This window comes from Podarcis erhardii (assembly GCF_964252035.2).
Source record: "Podarcis erhardii genome assembly, chromosome: 4".
NCBI classification, from domain to species: domain Eukaryota; kingdom Metazoa; phylum Chordata; class Lepidosauria; order Squamata; family Lacertidae; genus Podarcis; species Podarcis erhardii.
The window spans coordinates 69,788,226-69,809,757 of NC_138508.1; the positions used below are offsets into that span (position 1 = coordinate 69,788,226).

The 21,532-nt window shown below is 40.3% G+C and overlaps 2 protein-coding genes across 7 annotated transcripts in view; both read left to right on the forward strand.

The window, feature by feature from the left end:
- Window positions 1–4,271, forward strand: part of ARHGAP6 (Rho GTPase activating protein 6) — a 197,411-nt gene extending 193,140 nt beyond the window's left edge. For all 6 annotated transcript variants that reach the window (XM_081858669.1, XM_081858670.1, XM_081858673.1 and 3 more), the window contains exons 12-13: window positions 322–402; window positions 2,328–4,271. In XM_081858669.1, coding sequence (XP_081714795.1) covers window positions 322–402; window positions 2,328–3,034 — 788 coding nt within the window. In that variant the 3' untranslated portion in view covers window positions 3,035–4,271. The remainder of the gene's footprint in view (window positions 1–321; window positions 403–2,327) is intronic.
- A 5,433-nt stretch (window positions 4,272–9,704) lies between these two features.
- Window positions 9,705–21,532, forward strand: part of MID1 (midline 1) — a 283,968-nt gene continuing 272,140 nt past the window's right edge. The window contains exons 1-2 of the mRNA XM_081858699.1: window positions 9,705–9,766; window positions 11,337–11,389. The gene's annotated coding sequence lies outside the window, so the exon portion shown is untranslated. The remainder of the gene's footprint in view (window positions 9,767–11,336; window positions 11,390–21,532) is intronic.

Sequence of the window (21,532 nt, forward strand, 5' to 3'; positions counted from 1 at the left end):
CTGTTTTGAGTTTTTCAATTAATTCACTCTAGAGAATGGAGCCAGCACTATATTGTAGAGTAGATACAGTTAAGCAAATAAAATAGTTTTTTCCAGCTGTTGAATAATGATCCACAGCTTGGTGCTAGATAAAAAAATCATGGGGTAAGTTTCATTGCTAAGATACTGCTACTGGACAGGTATTACCCCTGGTAGACCCCTGCCTCTGAGTTAGCACAAGCTCTTTGTGGCAGGCTAAAAAATTTTCTGGGACCTTGCTACTATTTCCGTTGTTTGACTCTTACAGAATAATCTGCATTTATGTTTCTCCTCATTTTGCAGATGCTTCAGAAGACTATTTCGACATCTGGGGAACCTGGCATTCAACACTGAAAAGTGGTTCCAAAGATTTAGGAATGACAGGTATAAATTATCTTGCTTTTAAAGCATACTTGTATATGTTGCAAGATTTTGAACATTCACTTCAGAGTATTACATTACTCTGACGTCCTGAATCCCACTCATACAGTTAACAGTCTTGTTTCATTATGAATTTTGGCCCCGCAAGGGAGTCAGGTGTGCCCCTAGCAGGCAATCTAGGATTCATTTTTAGTAGATTACTCTGGGTTTGGAATTGTGACAGGTTCCATTAAGGCTTAGATCACAGGAAGGAGCAGAGCATGGAAGCAGAAGCCTGCCATTATCATTCTCTAGAGAGCAAGAAAGGGCAAGAAAAATAAAAAAGATCCATTTTAACTGGGGGGCGGGGGGCAAGGGCGGGGAGAACTAGAAGTTACTTCTCTCCTAGAATAGACTTGTGACTTGTGACTTGTACTTTTGCTTTGTCTCCAAGGAAGAGCGATTCCTATCACCCTGTCTTTCCAGACTCTGGCTTTCTGTGTCCTTGATTAGGTGACTGCTCAAGATTGTCACTGCTGTCTATAAGCTTCTGTGGCCTTATATGAACCCTGAACTTTGGATGACTTGCATCCCCCCCCCCCCGCCTTTCCATTCTGGACACAGCTTTTGGCTTCTCGGATGAAGAGAGATGTTTCTTGGGCAGCCTGAATTAAACTGGAGGCAGTCCTAGATGGTTTTTTTTTTTTTAAAAAAGAATTTTATTAGTATTTTCCGCACAACAACACAAAAGATAACAATATGCAACACACAAAAAACAACATTCGAAAACTAAAAAGACAAAAAAACCAAAAACAAATCCATATCTTACAAATTAATATTATAAACACTAAAACAACAACAACAAGACATTGACTTCCACCAATCCCACAGCATCTCCTTTATCTCTCATTCTGTCTTCCTACATGGTTACTATCAGGAGGTTACTCCATGATAGCCATTCCTCTTGTGTGTTTGATTTAATACCTGGTGCGGGTGGTGCTGTGGGTTAAACCACAGAGCCTAGGACTTGGTGATCAGAAGGTCGGCGGTTCTAATCCCCGCAACGGGGTGAGCTCCCATTGTTCAGTCCCTGCTCCTGCCAACCTAGCAGTTCGAAAGCACGTCAGAGTGCAAGTAGCTAAATAGGTACCGCTCTGGCGGGAAGGTAAACGGCGTTTCCGTGCGCTGCTCTGGTTTGCCACATGACCCAGAAGCTGTACGCCAGCTGTACGCTGGCTCCCTCGGCCAATAAAGCGAGATGAGCGCCACAACCCCAGAGTCAGCCACGACTGGACCTAATGGTCAGGGGTCCCTTTACCTTTACCTTTGAGTGGAGATTCTGTTTAGAAATTGGAGGTTCCATTTAGCTAATAGCTATCACTCGGCAGACATTTAGAAGATAGTTTGACTTTTGTTTTTTAATGCCATCCAACCAGTGTTGATAACCACATCTTGTGGTAAGGAGAAGCCCTAAGCTATGAATGTATTATATGAAAAATTAATTTTGTTCCGATGTTATTTCTAATCAGTTTCATCAGGTGACCATGTGTTCTGGAAATAGGAATAAGAAAGAGAGATTTCTTCTGTCTTTTCAGACCTTTAAAAAAGAAAAAAGCTGGCAGCTCAGGTGCAACGTTTTATATTTTGACATTTCAAGCTGAGAACTATGTTCTCCTGAAGGCCCTAGATAGTCAAAATATTGTGGTGGCATTCCAGTGCAAAGCGGACTAGCCTTGGCTATACTACCTTAGGGTAGCTTGCACACATGAGCAAAGGGAGGTGTATTAAAGTCACCTACAGTATTTTATATTAGTAGGCTGCAGTCCTGTCCTAATATAATTGTGCATACGTTATGTAAGATCTTGGTGCCTGTGTTTTTGCTGCTGCTTAAATGTTGTGTCAAAAGTTACTATATGCTTTATTGACAAACCTTCTCCATGGGCCTGTAGGGTCATACGGAGACATCTACGAGAGCAGCTCACTGCGGCCAGGGCACTGCTCTCTTTCTCAAGGGAACCTGTCTTCACCTCGGTGGCAGGGGAGCGCCACAGAATTAGACAATGGAAAGCAAATTATCCGAAGGAGTCAGACAACGACTGCCCTTCCGGAATGCCGCCCTCACCCTCCCCTTTCTCGGATTTGCAGCACCCCGCAAATGGAAGTTGGCCGGAGGAATTCCAGCCAGTGTGATTCGGAGCAGCATTTTCCTACGAGTAATGCACAGCACCTCGTGGAGCGTGACTCGGATGCCGCTTGTTTGCACAACGCAGTGAACCCGTTGTACCCAAGGCAGGGCGAAGCACTTTGGAAAGATAGGCCTCCGCCACCACCTTATCCCAACAAGGCAAAGCAGAGTTCTTCCTCGTGCCTTCAGCCAACGGTCTCTCCAGCAGAACATCCGCTGTGGAGGCTCCAGAGGGCAGAATCCCGATCCGGGGCCACGGGAGCAAGAATAATGGCGCAAGTGCCTGAACAGTCTACCCTGTTTGAGGAGCAGCAGGACAAAACAGAGAGAGAGTGCTCCGCCACAGACAGCGAGCAGAACAGTAAAAATTTGTCAGAACCAGATTGGCATGACTGGCAAAGGGATCGATGGCAGATCTGGGAGATTTTATCACCTGATAATCCAGATGCCCTTCCTGAAACATTAGTATGAGTAGAAACCAGCACTGGCCATGCTTTTTTTCCAGCTGAAGAAGGAAAGGTAATGGTGGACTGGATTCTAGCTTTTATAGCAAACAAACGTCATTTAATTTAAAACAACAACAACAATGTTCACTTTATAAAATAATTTTAATAGCATTGTGAAAAAATATATATGAAAAAAGAATTATATTCCTGGTTTTGCAATCATCAAAGGAAGGGGAAATGATATGACAGTTCCAGACCTAACCACTCTGTAAAATATAAGCTGTGTGTACATTAAAATCTACAGCCTTGGTGTTGCTAAGATGTATTTATGTATCTGCCATTCAGATGCTTGTATATTCTGCAAAAGTTTTTTGGAGTTTTTTTGGTACGGTAGTATTGTGTTCATAGGCAGAAAACAAGCAACCTTAACTGCTTTTTTTTAAAAGAAAAAATATTTTAATCACTGCACTTATATTACCACAAGATGCATTGAGGCTCTCTTGAAGGTGCACAAGCTGGTTTCTGTGCTTTTAATTTAGCCTGTCTGTGGGAGACATATATTTTCACTGCCTACGAAAAACACTAATGTGGGATAAAACAGTTAAAAAGCCATATATTTTATAGTGAGCAAGTTAGAGAGTAAGCGTATGTACCATGTTATTTGCTTTCAAGCAAAAGAATTAAAAATTTGATGCAATATGGTAAAGATAGATATATATATTTAGAACCTTATTAGAAGGCAATTTAGTTAACCCTTCAGAAGCAAGGCCGCGCCTACACCAAACAAAGGGAGCTCAAATTCCTGCCTCCCATTCCAGATAAACTGCAATTTTATATACACAGTATATAATATATATTTATAAATATTATGGTTTTAAAGTAAACTGGAATCCAAATTTAATAATTGAAGTACTACTTTTCCTTTAAAAAAGGTTTTCCAAAGTATTATGGAAAAATCCTTGCATACCTTAAGGGACAAGTATTTACTGAATCCCATATATAGATTCCAGACTAAGTATGACCTTTTTACAGGCAGATTGTGCCAAAAATGCAATGTCATATTTGTTAAATGTTGATGTTCCTGCAAATATTAGCTAAACGGCAAGAATGTTTAGGGCCAGCAGGTGGCAATACGTTGCCATTTTTAAGTATTTCCCCCCGTTTTAACAAGGGAAATATCTGCCCATGATATTCTTATAAATATGATTGTCTTTAAGTTATATCTTGTGCCAAAAGGATGGAATAAAAGTCTACCAAAAATATATTTCCATTTGTTGGGTTTGAAATAATGGTGTCAACACACTTGAGAAGGCATATCACAGTACAGTGTGTGCAAATATATTATTTGTTTTGCTACCATACGAGACCAAACCTTTTAAGGCAAACTGTAAGCAAGGGTGATTTTTGAAGTTCTCCCATTCGGCGGTATCTGGTATGGTTTACTGCTACATTAGGAATACTCAGTTACTCCATTAAACAAACAAACAAACAAACAAATTTCTAGGTTTTGTCCAGAGTATTGCATGTGTGAAGCTAGTCGCATTTTCTTTCTTTCTTTCTTTCTTTCTTTCTTTCTTTCTTTCTTTCTTTCTTTGGTTAAGTTCACTTTCTCTTCTCCTTTGCCAGTGTATCCATGCAAATTTGTAAATCAAGAGAGGACTCCATGCGTGATGGCATTTAGATTCTTTTCCTGTTGCCTTTTTCTAATGTGCAAGATCATTGGGCTAAAGACTGCAACAAACAAGCTGGATGCTATTGTATATACAGCTGCATTAAGATTCTTCTTGTGTGCATGTGTGCATTTCTGAAAGACCACACAAAAAGGATATTGATGTATTCATACATATTGTCACATTTTTTCTAGTATATTCCCAATGCCTATCATTAACGTAGGAGAGAGTTGCAAATAAACCGAAAGATGCAGCACACTGGCAATACTCCAATTCCAAAAAATAATTTTAGAAATTCTGATTAAAAGCAGTGGTGGGATGTAGGGGAAATGCACAAGAATATTGGCAAAGCAATGAAATTGTGAAAGTCCATTTATCTATACAATAATTTTGATCCTGCCTGTAAAAATGAAATAATTATGGGGCTTCAGTCGGGGTGTGTGTGAAGGTTTATCACCAAATATAGCTAAAAAGACATTAATATGAAAACAGAGCATTTAGACCCTCCTGCTTTCATTACTGGGTGGGGTGAGGAGCTTTGGGATGGGTGGTTCTTTGCTCTACCAGAGTCAGATTGGATGGAGCTACACAACAGTACCTTCAAGTTTCTTATTTGGGGAAATATCAGCAGACAATTTCCTAAGGTTAAAAACCAAGAAGAAGGAATTGAGAGGTCCAGAAAGCATTTTGTCATGCAGAAAATAATGTATGTGTGCAGTGACTTTACCAGGTTGGCTTCATGAAGCAAAAACACAATGTGCACTTAATAAGAGAGGGGAAGGTGGCAATCAGGAAAAGGCATTTCAGAAATGGACGAGATGCTGCAGGAGTTCCTGCCATTCTGATTAAGAAAGAAAGAAAGAAGTGCAAACTAAGTGTTCCATTAAGAATGAGAGACATTTTTCCGAAGAACTCAGCCTTTCCAAATAACTGAATAAAGTAACTGCAGCACCTCTGAAGTCTGAACTGCATGGACCTGAGTAATCCAGAACAGGGACCTCTCCTCTGAGAACTTCCGCTGTATATCCCCTGGCAGTCTGTTCACATATGCTTGAGTTCATGTCAAGAGCAATGTGTATCATGCAGAGGTTGGAAGCTTCATTTTTTTAAGAACTATTCTGGTTCAAACTGTCCAAAAAGAAACTTGATTCCAGTTCACATCCTTTTCTTTAGAAATTCAACTAGCTTAGTTCATGTTCAGTTCACAGTTCAGTTCAAGTTGATCCAAATCATCGCTTGGCAAAAATAAGAAAAGAAATCATTCAGAATGTTAGAAGTTGCTGTGCTGAAGTAGAAAATGACCAATAAACATCAGTACATATAACACAGAGAGAAATCTGACTAGTTTAATTTGTTTTCCCCAACAATTATTATATTTAACCTTAAAGGCCCAAAGAATCTAAAGAGTAAGGAAAAAAAAGGTAATGTCAAAGAATGAGCTTGAAGATAGACTAGAAACAGTCCAAAGTTTTGCCTAAAGTAAAAGCAACCTTAGTACACATTCGGTTCACCCAGCAATTATGGAAACTACTTTCAGGTGTAGGGCCCTAGCTGCACTCTGCATTTAAAGGTGTATTATACCAATTTAACAGTTTTCAGAATGGTTTAGCAATCAATCCCTCTTCCCAGGGAACTCTGGGAATTGTAGCTCTGTGAGGGAAATATAGGCGTCTTGGAACAGCTCTCAACATCCTTAAACAAACCTCAATTCCCATGAATCTTTGGGTGAATCCATGGCTATTTAAAGTGGCATAGTGCTGCTTTTAAATGTGTAGTGTGGATGGGGTGAGGTTCAGAGATTTTTGTGGTGAATGTTGTTGACTGAACTGGTTCATTCCGAGCACAGGTATGTGGTATTACTTGATTAAGTTACTATTTTTAATCCACCCCCCCCCAATAAAAACATTTTTCCAGGATAGAGATCTGGCTGAATCAAGAGCCATCATCAGTTTAGGGTGTATGAATTAGATTCAAAATAGTCATGATTGTGTGTACTTTGAATGTACCAGGTAAACGCACCTTTAGTACTACTGTGCCCGATGATTGTCTTCCAAAGCAACTACTCTATTCCGAACTTAAAAATGGAAAGCGTAATGCTGGTGGTCAACAAAAGAGGTTTAAAGACTGTCTCAAGGTAAATCTAAAAAAATGTAGTATAAACACTGACAACTGGGAATCACTGGTCTGTGGGTGCTCTGGTTGGAGAACAACCTTTACCAAAGGTGTCACGGGCTTTGAAGACACTCGAACTCAGGACGCAAGGGAGAAACGTGATAAGAGGAAGGCACGCTTGGCAAATCCACACCGTGATCAACTCCTGCCTGGAAACCAATGTCCCCACTATGGAAGGATGTGTGGATCCAGAATAGGCCTCCACAGTCACTTACGGACTCATTGTTAAAACCGTGTTTATGGAAGACAATCTTACTCGGCTACGAGTGGTCGCCAAGGAATACTTTGGGTAACAGAAAATTCAGTTGTTAGTGTTTGTCTAGCTCAAGTAGTCAACAAGCTTGCTGAAGATAAAATACTGTGAAATGTTCCATTATTTGAGGACAACTTTTATTATAAACTGCTCGCTGGGTACAATAAATGCACTTTTAAAGTATGTATTTTGTATGTGTGTGATATGAAAAATCAAAACTAATCCATGAAATTGCCTTAACAGGAGTAAACACATTGTCTTCAGCTTTGTCTTTTTATTTCCTCAACGAGTCTCAGCTGTGCTTAGGTCTCAAGAGAAGAATATAAACCTCTCACAATGAATGGTGGATCTGCTTGCTGTTTGTATATGGGTGACCAATAATGTAGTTTGAAGCTTGTTGGCTGTATTGATTTAGCCCTCATTATGCATGGATAGAAAGGACTGTGGAAAGTTGCACACAGATCAGTCAAGATGTGTGGCCTTGAATAGCCTTGTGTTAGACCAGAGGTTACATTTGCAACTTCACCAGAACTTAAAATAAATTCGTGCCATTTGCACATTTAATGCTCTTTTCTGTTATTCTCCTTCCAGGGACTTGTTATTATGATGGCAATGTCACGTCTAAGTTTTGTTGTTGTTTTTTGTTTTTGTTTTGCCAGCGCATGAAATTCTAGGAGTTTCACAGTGTTTGTCATATATTTATTTTAAAATCAACTGGAAATGAGTACTCTCTCAGCTCTGCTCTGAAATACTGTGAGAAACTGTTGAGTCCACAGAATATTTGTCATGTAGCCAAGGATCTCATCTACTGAATACCTTGTGGTTGGCTACAATCGGAAATAACATTTTTGGAAGGAAGTGTTGTTGGAACTAAAGCATTCTGTTTGAAGTATGTGCACTTGCACTGTTGCCAGAGAGATTCAAATATGGCCACTAGGAGGCTGTCTTACCTCACAATACGCTAGATGTGTTTCTGTGTTCCAAGCCACAGATAAATAAATGTGTAGACAAGAATGATCACATCTTTAGAAAACTAACAGACTGGGCAAATCTATATGGCCTCATAGAAAAGCCGTGGGCATATATTCAAAATTGGCTACTGATTAAATAACCTAGATTGATTACCTCTTAATTCAATTAGAGTTTTCAGACTTGCATTAATAATTTTGAATATGAGTTCTGTGTTACGCGGCTGAAGAGAGGGAAGCTATTCAAGCTGCTAACAGTGGGCATTTAGGGACTATAAGGCAACTAGAAAAACTGGTTCAGAAAATGAACAGTGGCAATTCTGTTTAGTTGTAGAAGGAGTTGTTGGCATCCATCTGTTTCGGGAGACAATGGAGCAGTGTGCCTTTGGGTGTGAAGTCAAACTGTAGGAAGGTTGCAGTGCCAGCTGTGGCTGTAGAGACCAATACAGGAGAGACATGTTTTGTTGCAGCTGGGGCAGATGAAGGCGTCTGGTTGTGCTGTTGCAGATGCACCATGGCGTTTCTCCTCCCAGTGGTCATTCCTTCTCCGGTCACACGACGACTGTCTGTCTCCAGGCACTGTGGTCATCTGCAAGGGATTCCCACATGATGGGCTGCCATGTTTGAAGGCATCTTTGTAAAGGGGTAGAGTGTCTTCTTTTAATAAGGCACGGACCTGTCCCCAGGCTTAACCATTCAAGGGACATAAGAGAGATGGAGGGGACAGGCAGATGTGATAGGATTGTTCTGAAAATACCAGGACAAGAGGTGCATTGTAAACAGACATTTGTGTGCAGTGGTACCTCGGGTTACAAACACCTCAGGTTACAAACTCCACTAACCCAGAAGTAGTACCTCAGGTTAAGAACCTTACCTCAGGATGAGAACATTGGCGGCATGGCGGCAGCAGGAGGCCCCGTTAGCTAAAGTGTTACCTCAGGTTAAGAACAGTTTCAGGTTAAGAACAGACCTCCAGAACGAATTAAGTTCTTAACCAGAGGTACCACTGTGTTTATTATGGCCAGGCTGAACTCCCACTGGTCTTATGGGATGGAGTGGCCTTTGTGTCTTCCTTCCTCCCACATCTTGTTACAACAGTCACGTGGCAACTGACAGTCAGAACCCACTGGTGCCTTCCTCTGGTTACAAACTTAATTTGTTCTGGAGGTCCGTTCTTAACCTGAAACAGTTCTTAACCTGAGGTACCACTTTAGCTAATGGGGCCTCCCGCTGCCGCCACGCGATTTCTGTTCTCATCCTGAGGTAAAGTTCTTAACCTGAGGTACTCCCACTTTCCCTTTTTTATGTCTAGCCATAGCAGAATGCCAGATTACCATGAAACATGTGTTCAACAACAATTTGTTTTTTCGGTGTTCTACCTTCTGCCTATTTTATTCACAAAACTCGGCAGATAAATTTAATTAACTTAATTAAATCAATGCATAATCACAGTGAACCCAAACTGCATTTGGTAATACCCCATAGGCTGCAAAAATAGCTACTGCAAGCCATGCTTTTTAAGGGAAGGTGGGTGAGTGTAACAGGCACATCAGGAAAATTAACTTCAGCTGTGCTCTCAGGCTACAGGGAAGGTAAGTCTCATTTTTCTTAGCAGATGACTTAGGACTGTGGTGATAGCTATTTTTAGTTGGATGGCCTCTTTATTTACAGCTCCAAAGCATGTTTACCAGGAGGTAAATTTTATTTAACTTTAATGACTGAAATCATGTAGGAGTGGGCATAAAATAAGAACAGTGGGGAATATCAGCATCCCTTCCCCTTTTATAGTCGTTTGTGCATCCCTCAGATCGTCCCCAAACTGTACTAAAGCTGATTTTTGGGACACGGAGACGGGGAGGAAATTTATCCTGCTGGTGGATGTACCCCATTGGCTTTCACCCAGGTATAATCCACTAAACGTTTTGCTAAATTTGATAAAACTTGAGCCAGTAATCTGAAACTATTCCCAGTGTCTGTAAGCGTGAGCAAAGAGACTTCAGTGAGATGGAACCTAGAATAGCAGCAAGGTTTTTAAAGGCCTGATGTTATATTCAAAATGAAAGTGATTTGCAGACAGTGTGTGCTTTTAAGAATATGTATTTTTCTGCCACTCGGAGTAGTGATGTTAGTCTGTTGCAGCAAAACAGTTTTGTGGCACCTGAACAAAGAGACTGGAAGTATAAGAATATCAGTGGCTATCAGCCATGATGGCTTTACTCTGTCTCCATAGTCACAGGCCATATGCTCCTGAATAGCAGTTACTGGAAACTTCAGGAGGGGAGAATTGCAATCAGCCCCTGCTTGCAGGCTTCCCAAGGGCTGGCCACTGTGGGAACAGGATTCTGGATTAGATGCGCCATTAGTTTGGTCCAACAGGGCTATTGTTACGTTCTTAAATTTGTTGCCTATAAGATTTGGTTGAGGAATATTGCATAGTCTGAAACCTAAGGAGGGGAGGGGGGTCTGTGTTTTCCTCATAATTTTTCTGAAATCACTGGTGCTATGTAGGGAGAGTATCTGCAGTAACACAAACTTCTAATTTTGATTTGTGTGTTCTGCCTTGTGGGTAGGTTTTATTGGCTTGGCATCCTTATGTTACTGGCAGGCACAGAAACCAAATTGCTCTTTGAAAATCACATGGAAGCATATGATTCCCTTGTTTACTTCCAAAGCAGGCTTGATGCTGTGAATCAAGATAACTGAGTGAATCCTCAATTTAGTCATGCAGGCAAATTGATTATGGAAATTGGAAGAGAAATAGTAAACAGAATTTGGTGTGACAATAACACGTTGTGATCCAATGTCTCCAGAATGCTTTTCTCCACGAAGAACAATCCTTTAGCCGCCTTGTCTGTCAGTCACCTTGCCACTCAAATGCTATTCATGCCTGGAGGCAAAAGAAAGTTCTTAAACTGCGGAACTGTTCTCTTCAAATTACCTCAGCCAGAGAACTATATAGTTTGGTTTGGTCTATAGGGTTTTTAAAAACAAACAAACATTGATTTGGCTCCAGAGGGATGTTTCATTTTCATAAATGTGTCATCTGTAAAGGAGCATCCTATAGTTTCTTCCTATTGCCCTCCATGTCTTCTGGATGAATACATATTGAAACAAAATTCATATAAGCTGTACTTATAAGGATTTTAGAAAGCATATTTTCATTTAACATGTACTATTTATTTCATATCCTTTATGTAAGGAATGTTCTTAGCTTTTATATTAAAGGCTTACTGCGAACTTATGCTCCCTTTTATTTTCATTTAGAGTAGATGATCTGCATGCCTAGAACCCCCAAGTTCTGTTCCTGACACCTTCAGGTAAGAAGAGGACTTTTATCTGAAACCTTGGAGAGCAACTACCAGTCAGTGTAGACAATACTTAGCTAAATGGGCCAATAATCTGCCTCTCTGTATAGGACACTTTTCTGTGGTTGTAATCCCTGTCACTGTCACTGTTCTGTGTGTCCTGTTGCCGGTGAGTAGCTGTGTTAGGTTGGAAGTCTGCCTGTAAGCAAAGGCCAGCCTATATCACTCAGGGCCTCTGAGAGGAATTATCAGGATGAGTTGTAAATCTTTGATTATAATTTGGAATATTTCCTGTTGAGTGAAGTCTAAATTTGTTTGAATGATACCTTTGTTCATTTGTTAAGAGGTATGCAGAACATAATCTATTCATATAGCAAAAATCCAAACTTATTTAAAAGTGTTGGTCTTAACCAACAAAGCCTTTCATAATACCTCATGGACCAGCTTTACCTCATACATGCCTACCCAGGCCCTCAAGTTATCATCAAAAGCCATCTCCTCTAGGAGAATTCCAAAGGGTAGCAACATATTCCAAAATATGTGGAATGGTCTTCACAGGGAAGCTTGCTTAGTGCCAACGCTAACAGATGAAAACTTTTCTGCAACTATTCCGGATGATATTTTCGTTGTGTGTGGAGAGGGTACTTTTATTTATTAATTAGTGGCCATTCACTTTTAGTTTGTCATTGATTTTAAACGCTGTATTTTCATGGATTTTATTGCTGTTAATTTCCTTGAGACAGCTGTGACAGATAAATCAAATACATAAATAATACTACAGCATCTCTCTCTTAATAGTGGCCAGTCAGACTTGCTTGCTGGGAAGTGAGAGCATTTCATTCTCTGCATCTAGTATTCAGAGTATGTTGCTGCTATGTATGTAAAGGTTGTCTGTAGCTGTTGTGGCTTATAGTCTCTGAAAGGCCCATCCATCATGAATTTCCTAATGCTCTTCATAGCTTTCTAATCGAGTGGCCACCATTGTGTGTTGACTTTCATTTGTTAATTATGTGTTTTGTCTGGGGCAGGGACGGATACTTCCACTGATACTCAGTTTTGTTGGATAACCCCAGTTCTAGTGTTCTGAGAGACGTTAATGTCTTGACACTGTTAATAGCTTTATTGACCTCGGTGATATCTGCTTCATTTTTTAAAACTCAGCAATAGCTGAGTGATAGCTATTTCACATCCTTGGGAATGCTGCTGTTTCTTGGTTGTTGTTTTTAAGTTGTTGCTCTGATTTGAACACCCTTCGCCGCAGCTGCGAGTGACGTCTGCTTGACAAAGTTATCACCAAGTGACGATATGCAGAGGCTGTCAGGCTTATGGTGTCAGCCCTCCTAACACTATACAGCCATTCATTCTTTATAATGTGATGAAGCTGGAAAAAGAATGCTGTCGGGGCACTTGCCAATACTTGTCAAAGGTGTTGCGTATCACGACAGATCATGTTTGGTAATATGCCTCTGTGAAATAAGAATCCAGTTTAAACTCTGCTTTTATAGTGTAAAAACCACCTTTCTCTTTATAAATAATTATTTGGCTTGTGGGGCAGGGAGTAGCTGTGTGCGGTGAAGTAGCTGTAGAAACCTGGATGTCTGCATGCTGACATCCTATTCCTGAAGAATGTGTAAGCAAGGATTTAGCTTTGTAACCAATAGCAACTTCTCCCCATGTAATTATTTATACATGCTGTAAAGAAATAGCTTGATTATAGCTTGGGAATAAGTAAGTGTCACAACTCCAAAACACTCTGCTTGCAAGGCAGTGTGGATAAAAAACCATCTTTAGAAATAATAAAGCTGGATCTCAAGTCAAAGTAGTTCCTGAATATTAACTATTTACTTTCCCACCAATTGGTGTGGAGGTCTTGGCCCTGTTTGTCTATTGTTTAGATCCAGATTCTGGAATGTGTCCCTTTTATCCACTCTTAATTTGTACAAGAGTTGTAACAGAATTGCTTCTAGTTTTGTACTGTTAGAATTTATTTATTTTTTTTATAGACACATGAGTTGCTCATATAAATTGGTGAACTCTAGGATTAAGATGGGGACGCGGGTGGCGCTGTGGGTAAAAGCCTCAGCGCCTAGGACTTGCCGATCGAAAGGTCAGCGGTTCGAATCCCCGCGGCAGGGTGCGCTCCCGTCGCTTGGTCCCAGCGCCTGCCAACCTAGCAGTTCGAAAGCACCCCCGGGTGCAAGTAGATAAATAGGGACTGCCTACTAGCGTGAAGGTAAACGGCATTCCGTGTGCTGCGCTGGCTCGCCACGTGACCGGAAGTGTCTGCGGACAGTGCTGGCTCCCGGCCTCTAGAGTGAGATGAGCACACAACCCTAGAGTCTGTCAAGACTGGCCCATATGGGCAGGGGTACCTTTACCTTTTACTAGGATTAAGATACCAGATGTGGAAGTATTAATATTCTGCTGGATGCATCAACTTTTTTAAAAAATACCCTACCTATATTTTTTATTTATTTACACAATTTATATCCCATTGACAGAAATTCATAAAGAAAATTAAATACAATAAAATAAGAAATGCAAAGTAATATGGCAAGCTAAAATGGCAATAGTCCAATAAAAGAATCTCAGAACAGCTTATAATTAAAAATGCTAAAATTAGCTATTCTCAAAACCCCTCAAGGATAGAAGTATTTTCCCTAGTGCCTCAATGTGAGTATCAAGAGCCTCTGGCCAGCCTTCCTGCGGTAGGGCTTTCCAAAGGTGAGGAGCACAACACACTCCTTTTATTGTTAAAAGTTAAGCCTCCAACACATCCCTGCTTTGTATACGAATCACTGCATATATGTTTTTTTTTAAGAATGCTCACATCCAATTAGGCCCTAAGGCTAAATCATTGGAATGCCTAATGGGGAAGTGTGAGCAAACCTAAGATTGAGAAAGCAAAATAGCAGCATGTGCAAGTGAGCACTGTTTTGTACTTAAGGGGAACATGGCTATTGTGTCAATAAAAGGATTCCATATATGTGATAAAGTGGGCCAGCCGTAGATTTCATAGCCTTCAACTTTCAGGTAAAACAACAATTGAAATAAGGATATTTATAATGAAATTGAAGGCATCTGAAGTCAGCCCCATATAGGGAAGTTTTTAATGTTTCATGTTTTGCTGTGCTTAATGTGTTTAATTTGATGGAAGCCACCCAGTGTGGCTGGGGCAACCCAATCAGATGGGTGGCATTTAAATAATAAATAATTGAGATTTTGCTCTCCCTGTCCTTTGAAATGTTTGTGAGCAAATACTGCTATTCGATTTATATTTGACATTTATTCCAGGGCTCTGCTTCCCCTTGTCCCATGTCTTCAACTTGTGCTCATGAACTCCTTTTCTATGAGGTCAGATTTCCCAATTTTTGAGGGATAAACACAGCAGTGTGGGTTCCTTTAAAAAGAAAACCGCACACATACACAAGATTTCACATTTCTTGCCAAAATACGTGCAAGAAGCGAACCATTCCTCAGAGGGAATATTGTTGATGCTGGCATCTTTCCTTCCCTCTCCTCATCTATCCTGGAGAATTGTGCCTGTCGTCATGACAATGGACCATGATCTTCAACTTTGTTTAGCACTGAAAGGAAACTGTATATGAGAAATTCTGCATTGCTCTTTAAATATTTCCATTCTAGTGTGTCTGTGGCTCAGTTCTGCTGTCATCCAAATGAGAGGCATCACTGAAACTTATCCCAGGCACATTTGTATCTGCTGTTCCCTTCTCTTTTTTCAGCCGTGTACTTTTCATGGCACCTGAATAAACATTTGCAAATATTTATCATTTTTTACCTCACCATTGTGCACTTGAGATCTTTCCCACAACTCCCCTATGTAAAATAGCGAGCACGCGCCTCCTCTTTAATATAAACATGCAACTAATGTGCCCCATGTCACCACAGACATCTGTTATATGTAAAGTAGGCATTATATTGCTCACAGATCAGTCACTTTGTATCAGCACATGTTTGCATGGTGATCTAAACTTTGCAATTTATGTAGATAGAAAGCAGGGTCTTTCTGAGTATCGCATACGGTAATGTCAGCCCCATGGGTGGCAGTCAGCTGTGTTTTCCTTGGAGTAGACCCACTGAAATTGGTGGACCTATTTTGGTCATGTTCATTAATTTCAGCAAGTGAACTCTGAGTAAAACTTAGTTGAATACCACCCTATACTTAGAACTGAATGGCGTACACTTGTTTTGTTCTGTAGACCTTGTTAAAATGAAATGGGCTGGTGGCCCAAATTTACCACCCAGCAGTTGACAATAGGACATCATGGGGGAAGGGAAGGGTTTTTTCCAGCTGGAACTCACCGGAACTCAGTTCCAGCACCTCTCAGGTGGGCACCATTGCCATTATAAGAGAACAAGGGAGGCATTCATGGTGAGTTCCGGCACCTCTTTTTCTAGAAAAATATCTCTGGAGAAGGGGGAAGTTGAAACACACCTTTAGCCATTGATTCTTTTTCAATAATATACTTACAGTGAGGAAGGTGACTGTAGTTCTAGCAAGCTACCGTAATCTGTTCTTAAATGGGTAAATTCTACATAAAGACCTTGCAATCTAGGCTCCTCACCACTGACGCCACCTGGCTTCAAGGGACTGCATTGGCTCCAGGAGTATCTCTGACTACTTCTTTATTCAGGCAGTGTGTGGCTCCATCAGGAACAGGCCACGTACCCAATTCCTAAATCCAGAAACCACCCATTAGTAGTCCCTCCATTTTGTAGTGCTTCAACTTCATTTTATTGGATGTCACCCAGCCCACTGCTGCCTCCAGGCATCCATCCTGTCATCCCAAGCACATGGATGTTCAAGGTTGGGTGATTTAGTTCTGGTATCAACATCCTGGAATGAGTCTAGCACAGGCTTAGGAACAACCCATGTGATTTGGCTGATCCCACAGTTGTCAAAGCTGTAATGCAGAGCTCTGATTATACAGAATTGTGTTTAGTAGTAGTGACCACATTGCCATGAGTCACATTGCCATGAGGCTTCAAACACACCTGCTTGTGGGCTATAGCATGCATGTCACCAAAATGTGATGCTACAGATGATTGCCTGGGAGCTGCCATCCAGTTTGAAATTTCTGTCCCTGTCACCCCAACACATTCCTGGAGTACCACCACATTATCTCACTTAGTTGGCCTTTCTAAAACTGAGATTATTATGCTAACAAATAACACACAACTGGCAGAAATACTACATATCTCACAGCCTTGGTGTTAATTCTGATTTTGTAATCTCTCCTGTCTATATCTCGCTGGATACTTAGATGCCAGAACAGAGGATTACGGTTTAAACAACTGCTTGCCTTAGAGACACTGAATCACTATTGTGTGGCCTTTTTTCTGTTTCTGATAAGGATTACAATTTAAGCCATTGAGTCCCTTGGAGGCACCAATTCACTATATGTTGTCATTCCTCTTCTCCTTTCCATCCTTCAGTTTTCCTGCCAAACTTTATAAAGATCGATTCAGAAAACATCCCACAGCCCATATAAACCATCAACTCTTTTGAAAAAATCTTTTAGAACATCCAACCTAACAATATGCAGCTTCATAATGAGCAAAGCTAGGTTTTCGTTATCTCAGGAATTTATCAAAGTCAGTATTTTTATTTTCTGTTCTCAGACCTGCCTGTCCTTGTTTCCGCTCAAAAAAGCCATGCTTCTTCCATTTGATGAATATATAGTATGGGCCATGCCTGTTCAGATTTTTCAGCATTGTGCAGTGTTCCCTCTGCAAATATTTAAAAATTAAGCTGAAGTATGTGGCCCATACCCCCCCAGGCTCATGGTATGTAGCATACATTCTTCAGACTATTTTGGTGGTGAATAAATGCCGTGGAATGCACCCAACTCAGAACTTTGGGAAGAGGAGAAAAGAACAGGCAGCTTATCCAATACATTAAATGTGAAGGATGGAGATTTTTTTTTAAAATAGTAGCTTTTGAAATGATGCATTAATTCCTAAGCTATCTCCAAATAAGTTAGACTTTCTAAAGCTGCCAAAAATGATTAAGCTGTGGCACTATAAATTGTGCAAAGGAGTTGTGAAGTGGATCCAAGAGTGTGCACATTTCTGAACACATGCTTGACTTTAAAAAATAAAAAATTACAACTGCCTTGCAAAACTTCGTTAAAAGGGATACATTTGGCAATTAGAAATAATCGCTTTTCAAAGGAGGAAAGTTGCTGTTATGCATGTACTGGTTCCCACTGATTTCTGTTTCGAAACCTATTGCTCCTGGTTACCAAAGTGCAGTATTTTAATTCATTCAAGGGAGCTCTGTTTAGGGACGCATTCTTCATTCATCAAGAACTCTGTGAATAGCAGGGTACGTGCATTTGTTCGCAAGCCCCTTTGGGATCCAAGTCTAAGGGATGTGAGGAAGCAATTGCGTGGCTGTTTCACCACCTGCCTGGCTCTGCACAGATCCTCAAACAATCCCTTGTTTGGCTCTGTGAACTTGCCTTTCCTAAGCACTGCAGTGAAGTTAAGGCACAGCAAAAATCTCTAATCCTAAACAATCTTGTGTTTAAATTCCATTGATACCAACTGCATTTATTTAAGGTTGCAGTTAAGATTTAAGATCGTGGGACTATCCTTGACTTTTGGGGAAACCTGAATTGCAAAGATAAAGTGAGCATATAGAGAAGGCCGAGTCTAATCCATTCTTAAAACAAATACATGAATTAAAACTGTGCATCCAGTCATTCCGAGTTCTGCACTGAGAGAAGCTGGATTCTGTGACATAATTGCAGAAATAGAGGTTTGCATAAATTAATTGGCATAATTCTGTGGTGTTGAGGGTAGTGTTTTGCATTGTTTTCTTCTAGGTTTGCTAGCCAAGGGAAGGGCCCCAAACCAAGGCCCCAAAGCTCTATTCTTAATCACTGAAATCAGCCATCATCTTGGTTCTGAATATATCAGCAGTTGCTGACATGCTTTCAAACACGTCTTTTCATCCATAAGGACCACAAAGATGTTGCTGCTGTTTTTATGGGTTTCTACAAAACTTGAATCGCAGTTATGCACAGAACCTGTCTTTAAGTCGCATGTTCTAATGAGGCTATACTAATATACTTGTAATAGTTTCTGTCTCATTTACACTTTTTTCAGTTGGTTGCAAACCTCCAGTTAAATTACTTTCCAATTAAGACACTATTTGTCACAATTTATGTTCCCTCCCCCTCCCCCTATTTATCCTCATTGTCCTTGGGCCCTGTGTATAATAATAGAGTTGATATCACCCTTAATACATTGCAGTATTCATGAAACACCTGAAAATCCCAGTAGATTTTAGTTGCGGAGTCGGTTGTCTGAGCTGAATTTTTGCCAGGTACAAGGTAATTAGTTACAACAGATATGAGCTAATGCCATGCTTGAATAGCATGTCCATCAATAATCAGCTCTATTAGGTAATGTGATAAGTGTTTCCAAAGCACAGATGTTGAACAGAGCAAACCTATCTAATCAATTTAGTGCAAGGGTATTTACCTGTCACTTTGTGAAGGGTAACAGGAAGTAATTTGACTGTAAACAAGTCAGTATTAACTATGATTGCAGCCGCTTTAGAAAACAGAGTTTTTAAAAAATGATCTCCATGAAGTGAAACGCTGGGCTGACAAGAATAAAATGAACTTCAACAGGTAGAAATGAAGGTGTTCCACTTAGGAAAGAAGAATTAGCAAATACCAGTGATGTGTTAACATCCAACTTTTTTCTATATAGAGATTGATGTGACATATGTGTGTGTGTTCCTCCTGATCTGTGTACCTGCAGTGAAAAAGATGCTTTTTCACCACTTGTGAAGTGATCCAAAGTATGTAGCTTTCTTCTGACACACAAATCACAAACATTTAAAGATTAGTCTTTAAATTATGGGCCAATCCAGGGGACATTGATTGGGTGGCATACAAATGACCAAAAAAATAATAATAAATAAGTGGAAGACAACTGACTTGGAAGTTGCATTACTTGTTGACTTGGGTGACCCAGGCTGCACACATTTTAACAATGCCATCCTTTGGAATGGAAGTTCAGTACAATTTTGATTGCCTTAACATAATCGTTTAACACCTAGAAAAAGGGGGGCCAATTCTCTCCTTACTCATATCTGCAGTACAGTGGTACCTCGGGTTACATACGCTTCAGGTTACAGACTCCGCTAACCCAGAAATAGTGCTTCAGGTTAAGAACTTTGCTTCAGGATGAGAACAGAAATCGTGCTCTGGCAGCGCAGCAGCAGCAGGAGGCCCCATTAGCTAAAGTGGTGCATTAGGTTAAGAACAGTTTCAGGTTAAGTACGGACCTCCGGAACAAATTAAGTACTTAACCCGAGGTACCACTGTACTGCATTAAGTGTTAGTGTCAGTCATCATGTTTCAAGAAGGAGTAAGTATCCAGCAATTTAACCACTAGCACATTTGCAGAGCTAAGCAGGGTCCAGTATGGTTTCAAATTGGATGGGTGACTTCATATTGAGATTGCTGCACCGCAGGTGGTTGGACTAGATTTTCCTTGGGAGCCCCTTCCAACTCTTAAGTCCTATGATTCTATGATCCTTGTGAAACAGGGATATGATGTTGAAGCATAGTTTCCATTAGTCCTATTCAGAATGGCCAATGGTCAGTGATGATGGGAGTTATAGTCCAGCAACATCGAGGGACATTGGTTTCCCATCCCTAGTTTAGAATGAAATTTTATAAACAATGTTTTAACTGAGAAAAAAAGATAGTGGAGTGGTGAATCTACTGGGTTGGAGCCCTGCCCCATAACTAAAAGTAAGTGGTTGTGATTGGAATATCCATATAAATGGAACATCAGTGGCCTTCAGACCATTTTTTGTCTTGATGTAGTTTTCCTTGCTAAAGCGAAGTTTTGACAGGAAGCTGGTTTGCAGTCAACATTTTGACCGTGTGTTATCTATAAAATGGAGAGTAGAGTGATGAACTGGTTAGGTGGGGAAATTGTCACATTTAACAGTCCAGAGGAACTACTGATACCTGCTATCTGCACCTTGCTTTTGTGGCCCTAAGAGAAATCAGTTCATGCTGCAGAATAGTTTTGTGCCAGCGCTGACCATGCAAAGGAAGCCCCTGAGCCATCTACCTCTCAGTTCTGTTAGAAAATGGAGGCTCTGGGTGTTTTAAGTATTTTATTTGCCTTTGAACTTTTTATCCTTTCCAAGGGCCTGGCTTTTATGCCCAGGGCTACAGTCATACTTTCCTTCAATAAATCATACTACCAACAGTTCTAGGGTTGCTGTGGTATAAGTTGCTGTTCCACCGAATGGGACGTGTTATTAAATAGTTTGATGCTCTGGAATATTTATCGGCTTGTATTGTGTGCCGTTTTCTTCTCTTTGAAGTCCCTAATGTGCCATTTAATTCTCTTGCAAGAATAAATTTATCTGTCCTTTCCTTTCCATCATAATTTTAGAAAACTAATAGGATCTCATTGCTGAATAGATAAAAATAAATAAATCCAGTAAGTACCCGATGAAGAAATTAGTTCAAGACTGAGCTGCCTGCTTCTTTGCTACGTTCTACATGCCTCCTATACTGTGGGCAGGCTGCCTTTTCCATCACTTCAGATCAGATCTTATACTACTTTTTTGTCATTTTGACCAGTATGAGAATTGCAGGCAGATTGCAGCATATAAACGTCTCCATTTCCAAAGAGCTCACTAATTTTCCATTGACATCAAAGGAACAATGATTGATTTGTTTCCCTTATATGTAGGAATGGAAAGCATTATTTTATTAAAAATTGTTGCCAATATGAATCCCCATTAGACTGTTCTTAAACAAAAACACTTACATTTGCCAAATGTATTTGCATCTTTGAACTATATTAGATTTGCTTCAGTGCCTCTTCCAATAAATAATTTGGGCCACAGAAAAGTTGCTTTTAAAAATTAGCTGGGGCTTGAAGGCTTCAGATTGAATGCAAATAAAAATATGTTGTGTTGGATCTGAGGTTTACCTCATGTCCAAACACATGACTTCAATAATATCATCTCATAGCATACAGTATTCCCATTGTGAACTGGATTCAACAGCATTCTTCAATATACTGATTAGAAAATACCACAAAATGAATCAGTATCTGCTCTGTGGAATGTCACCTTTCCAGAAT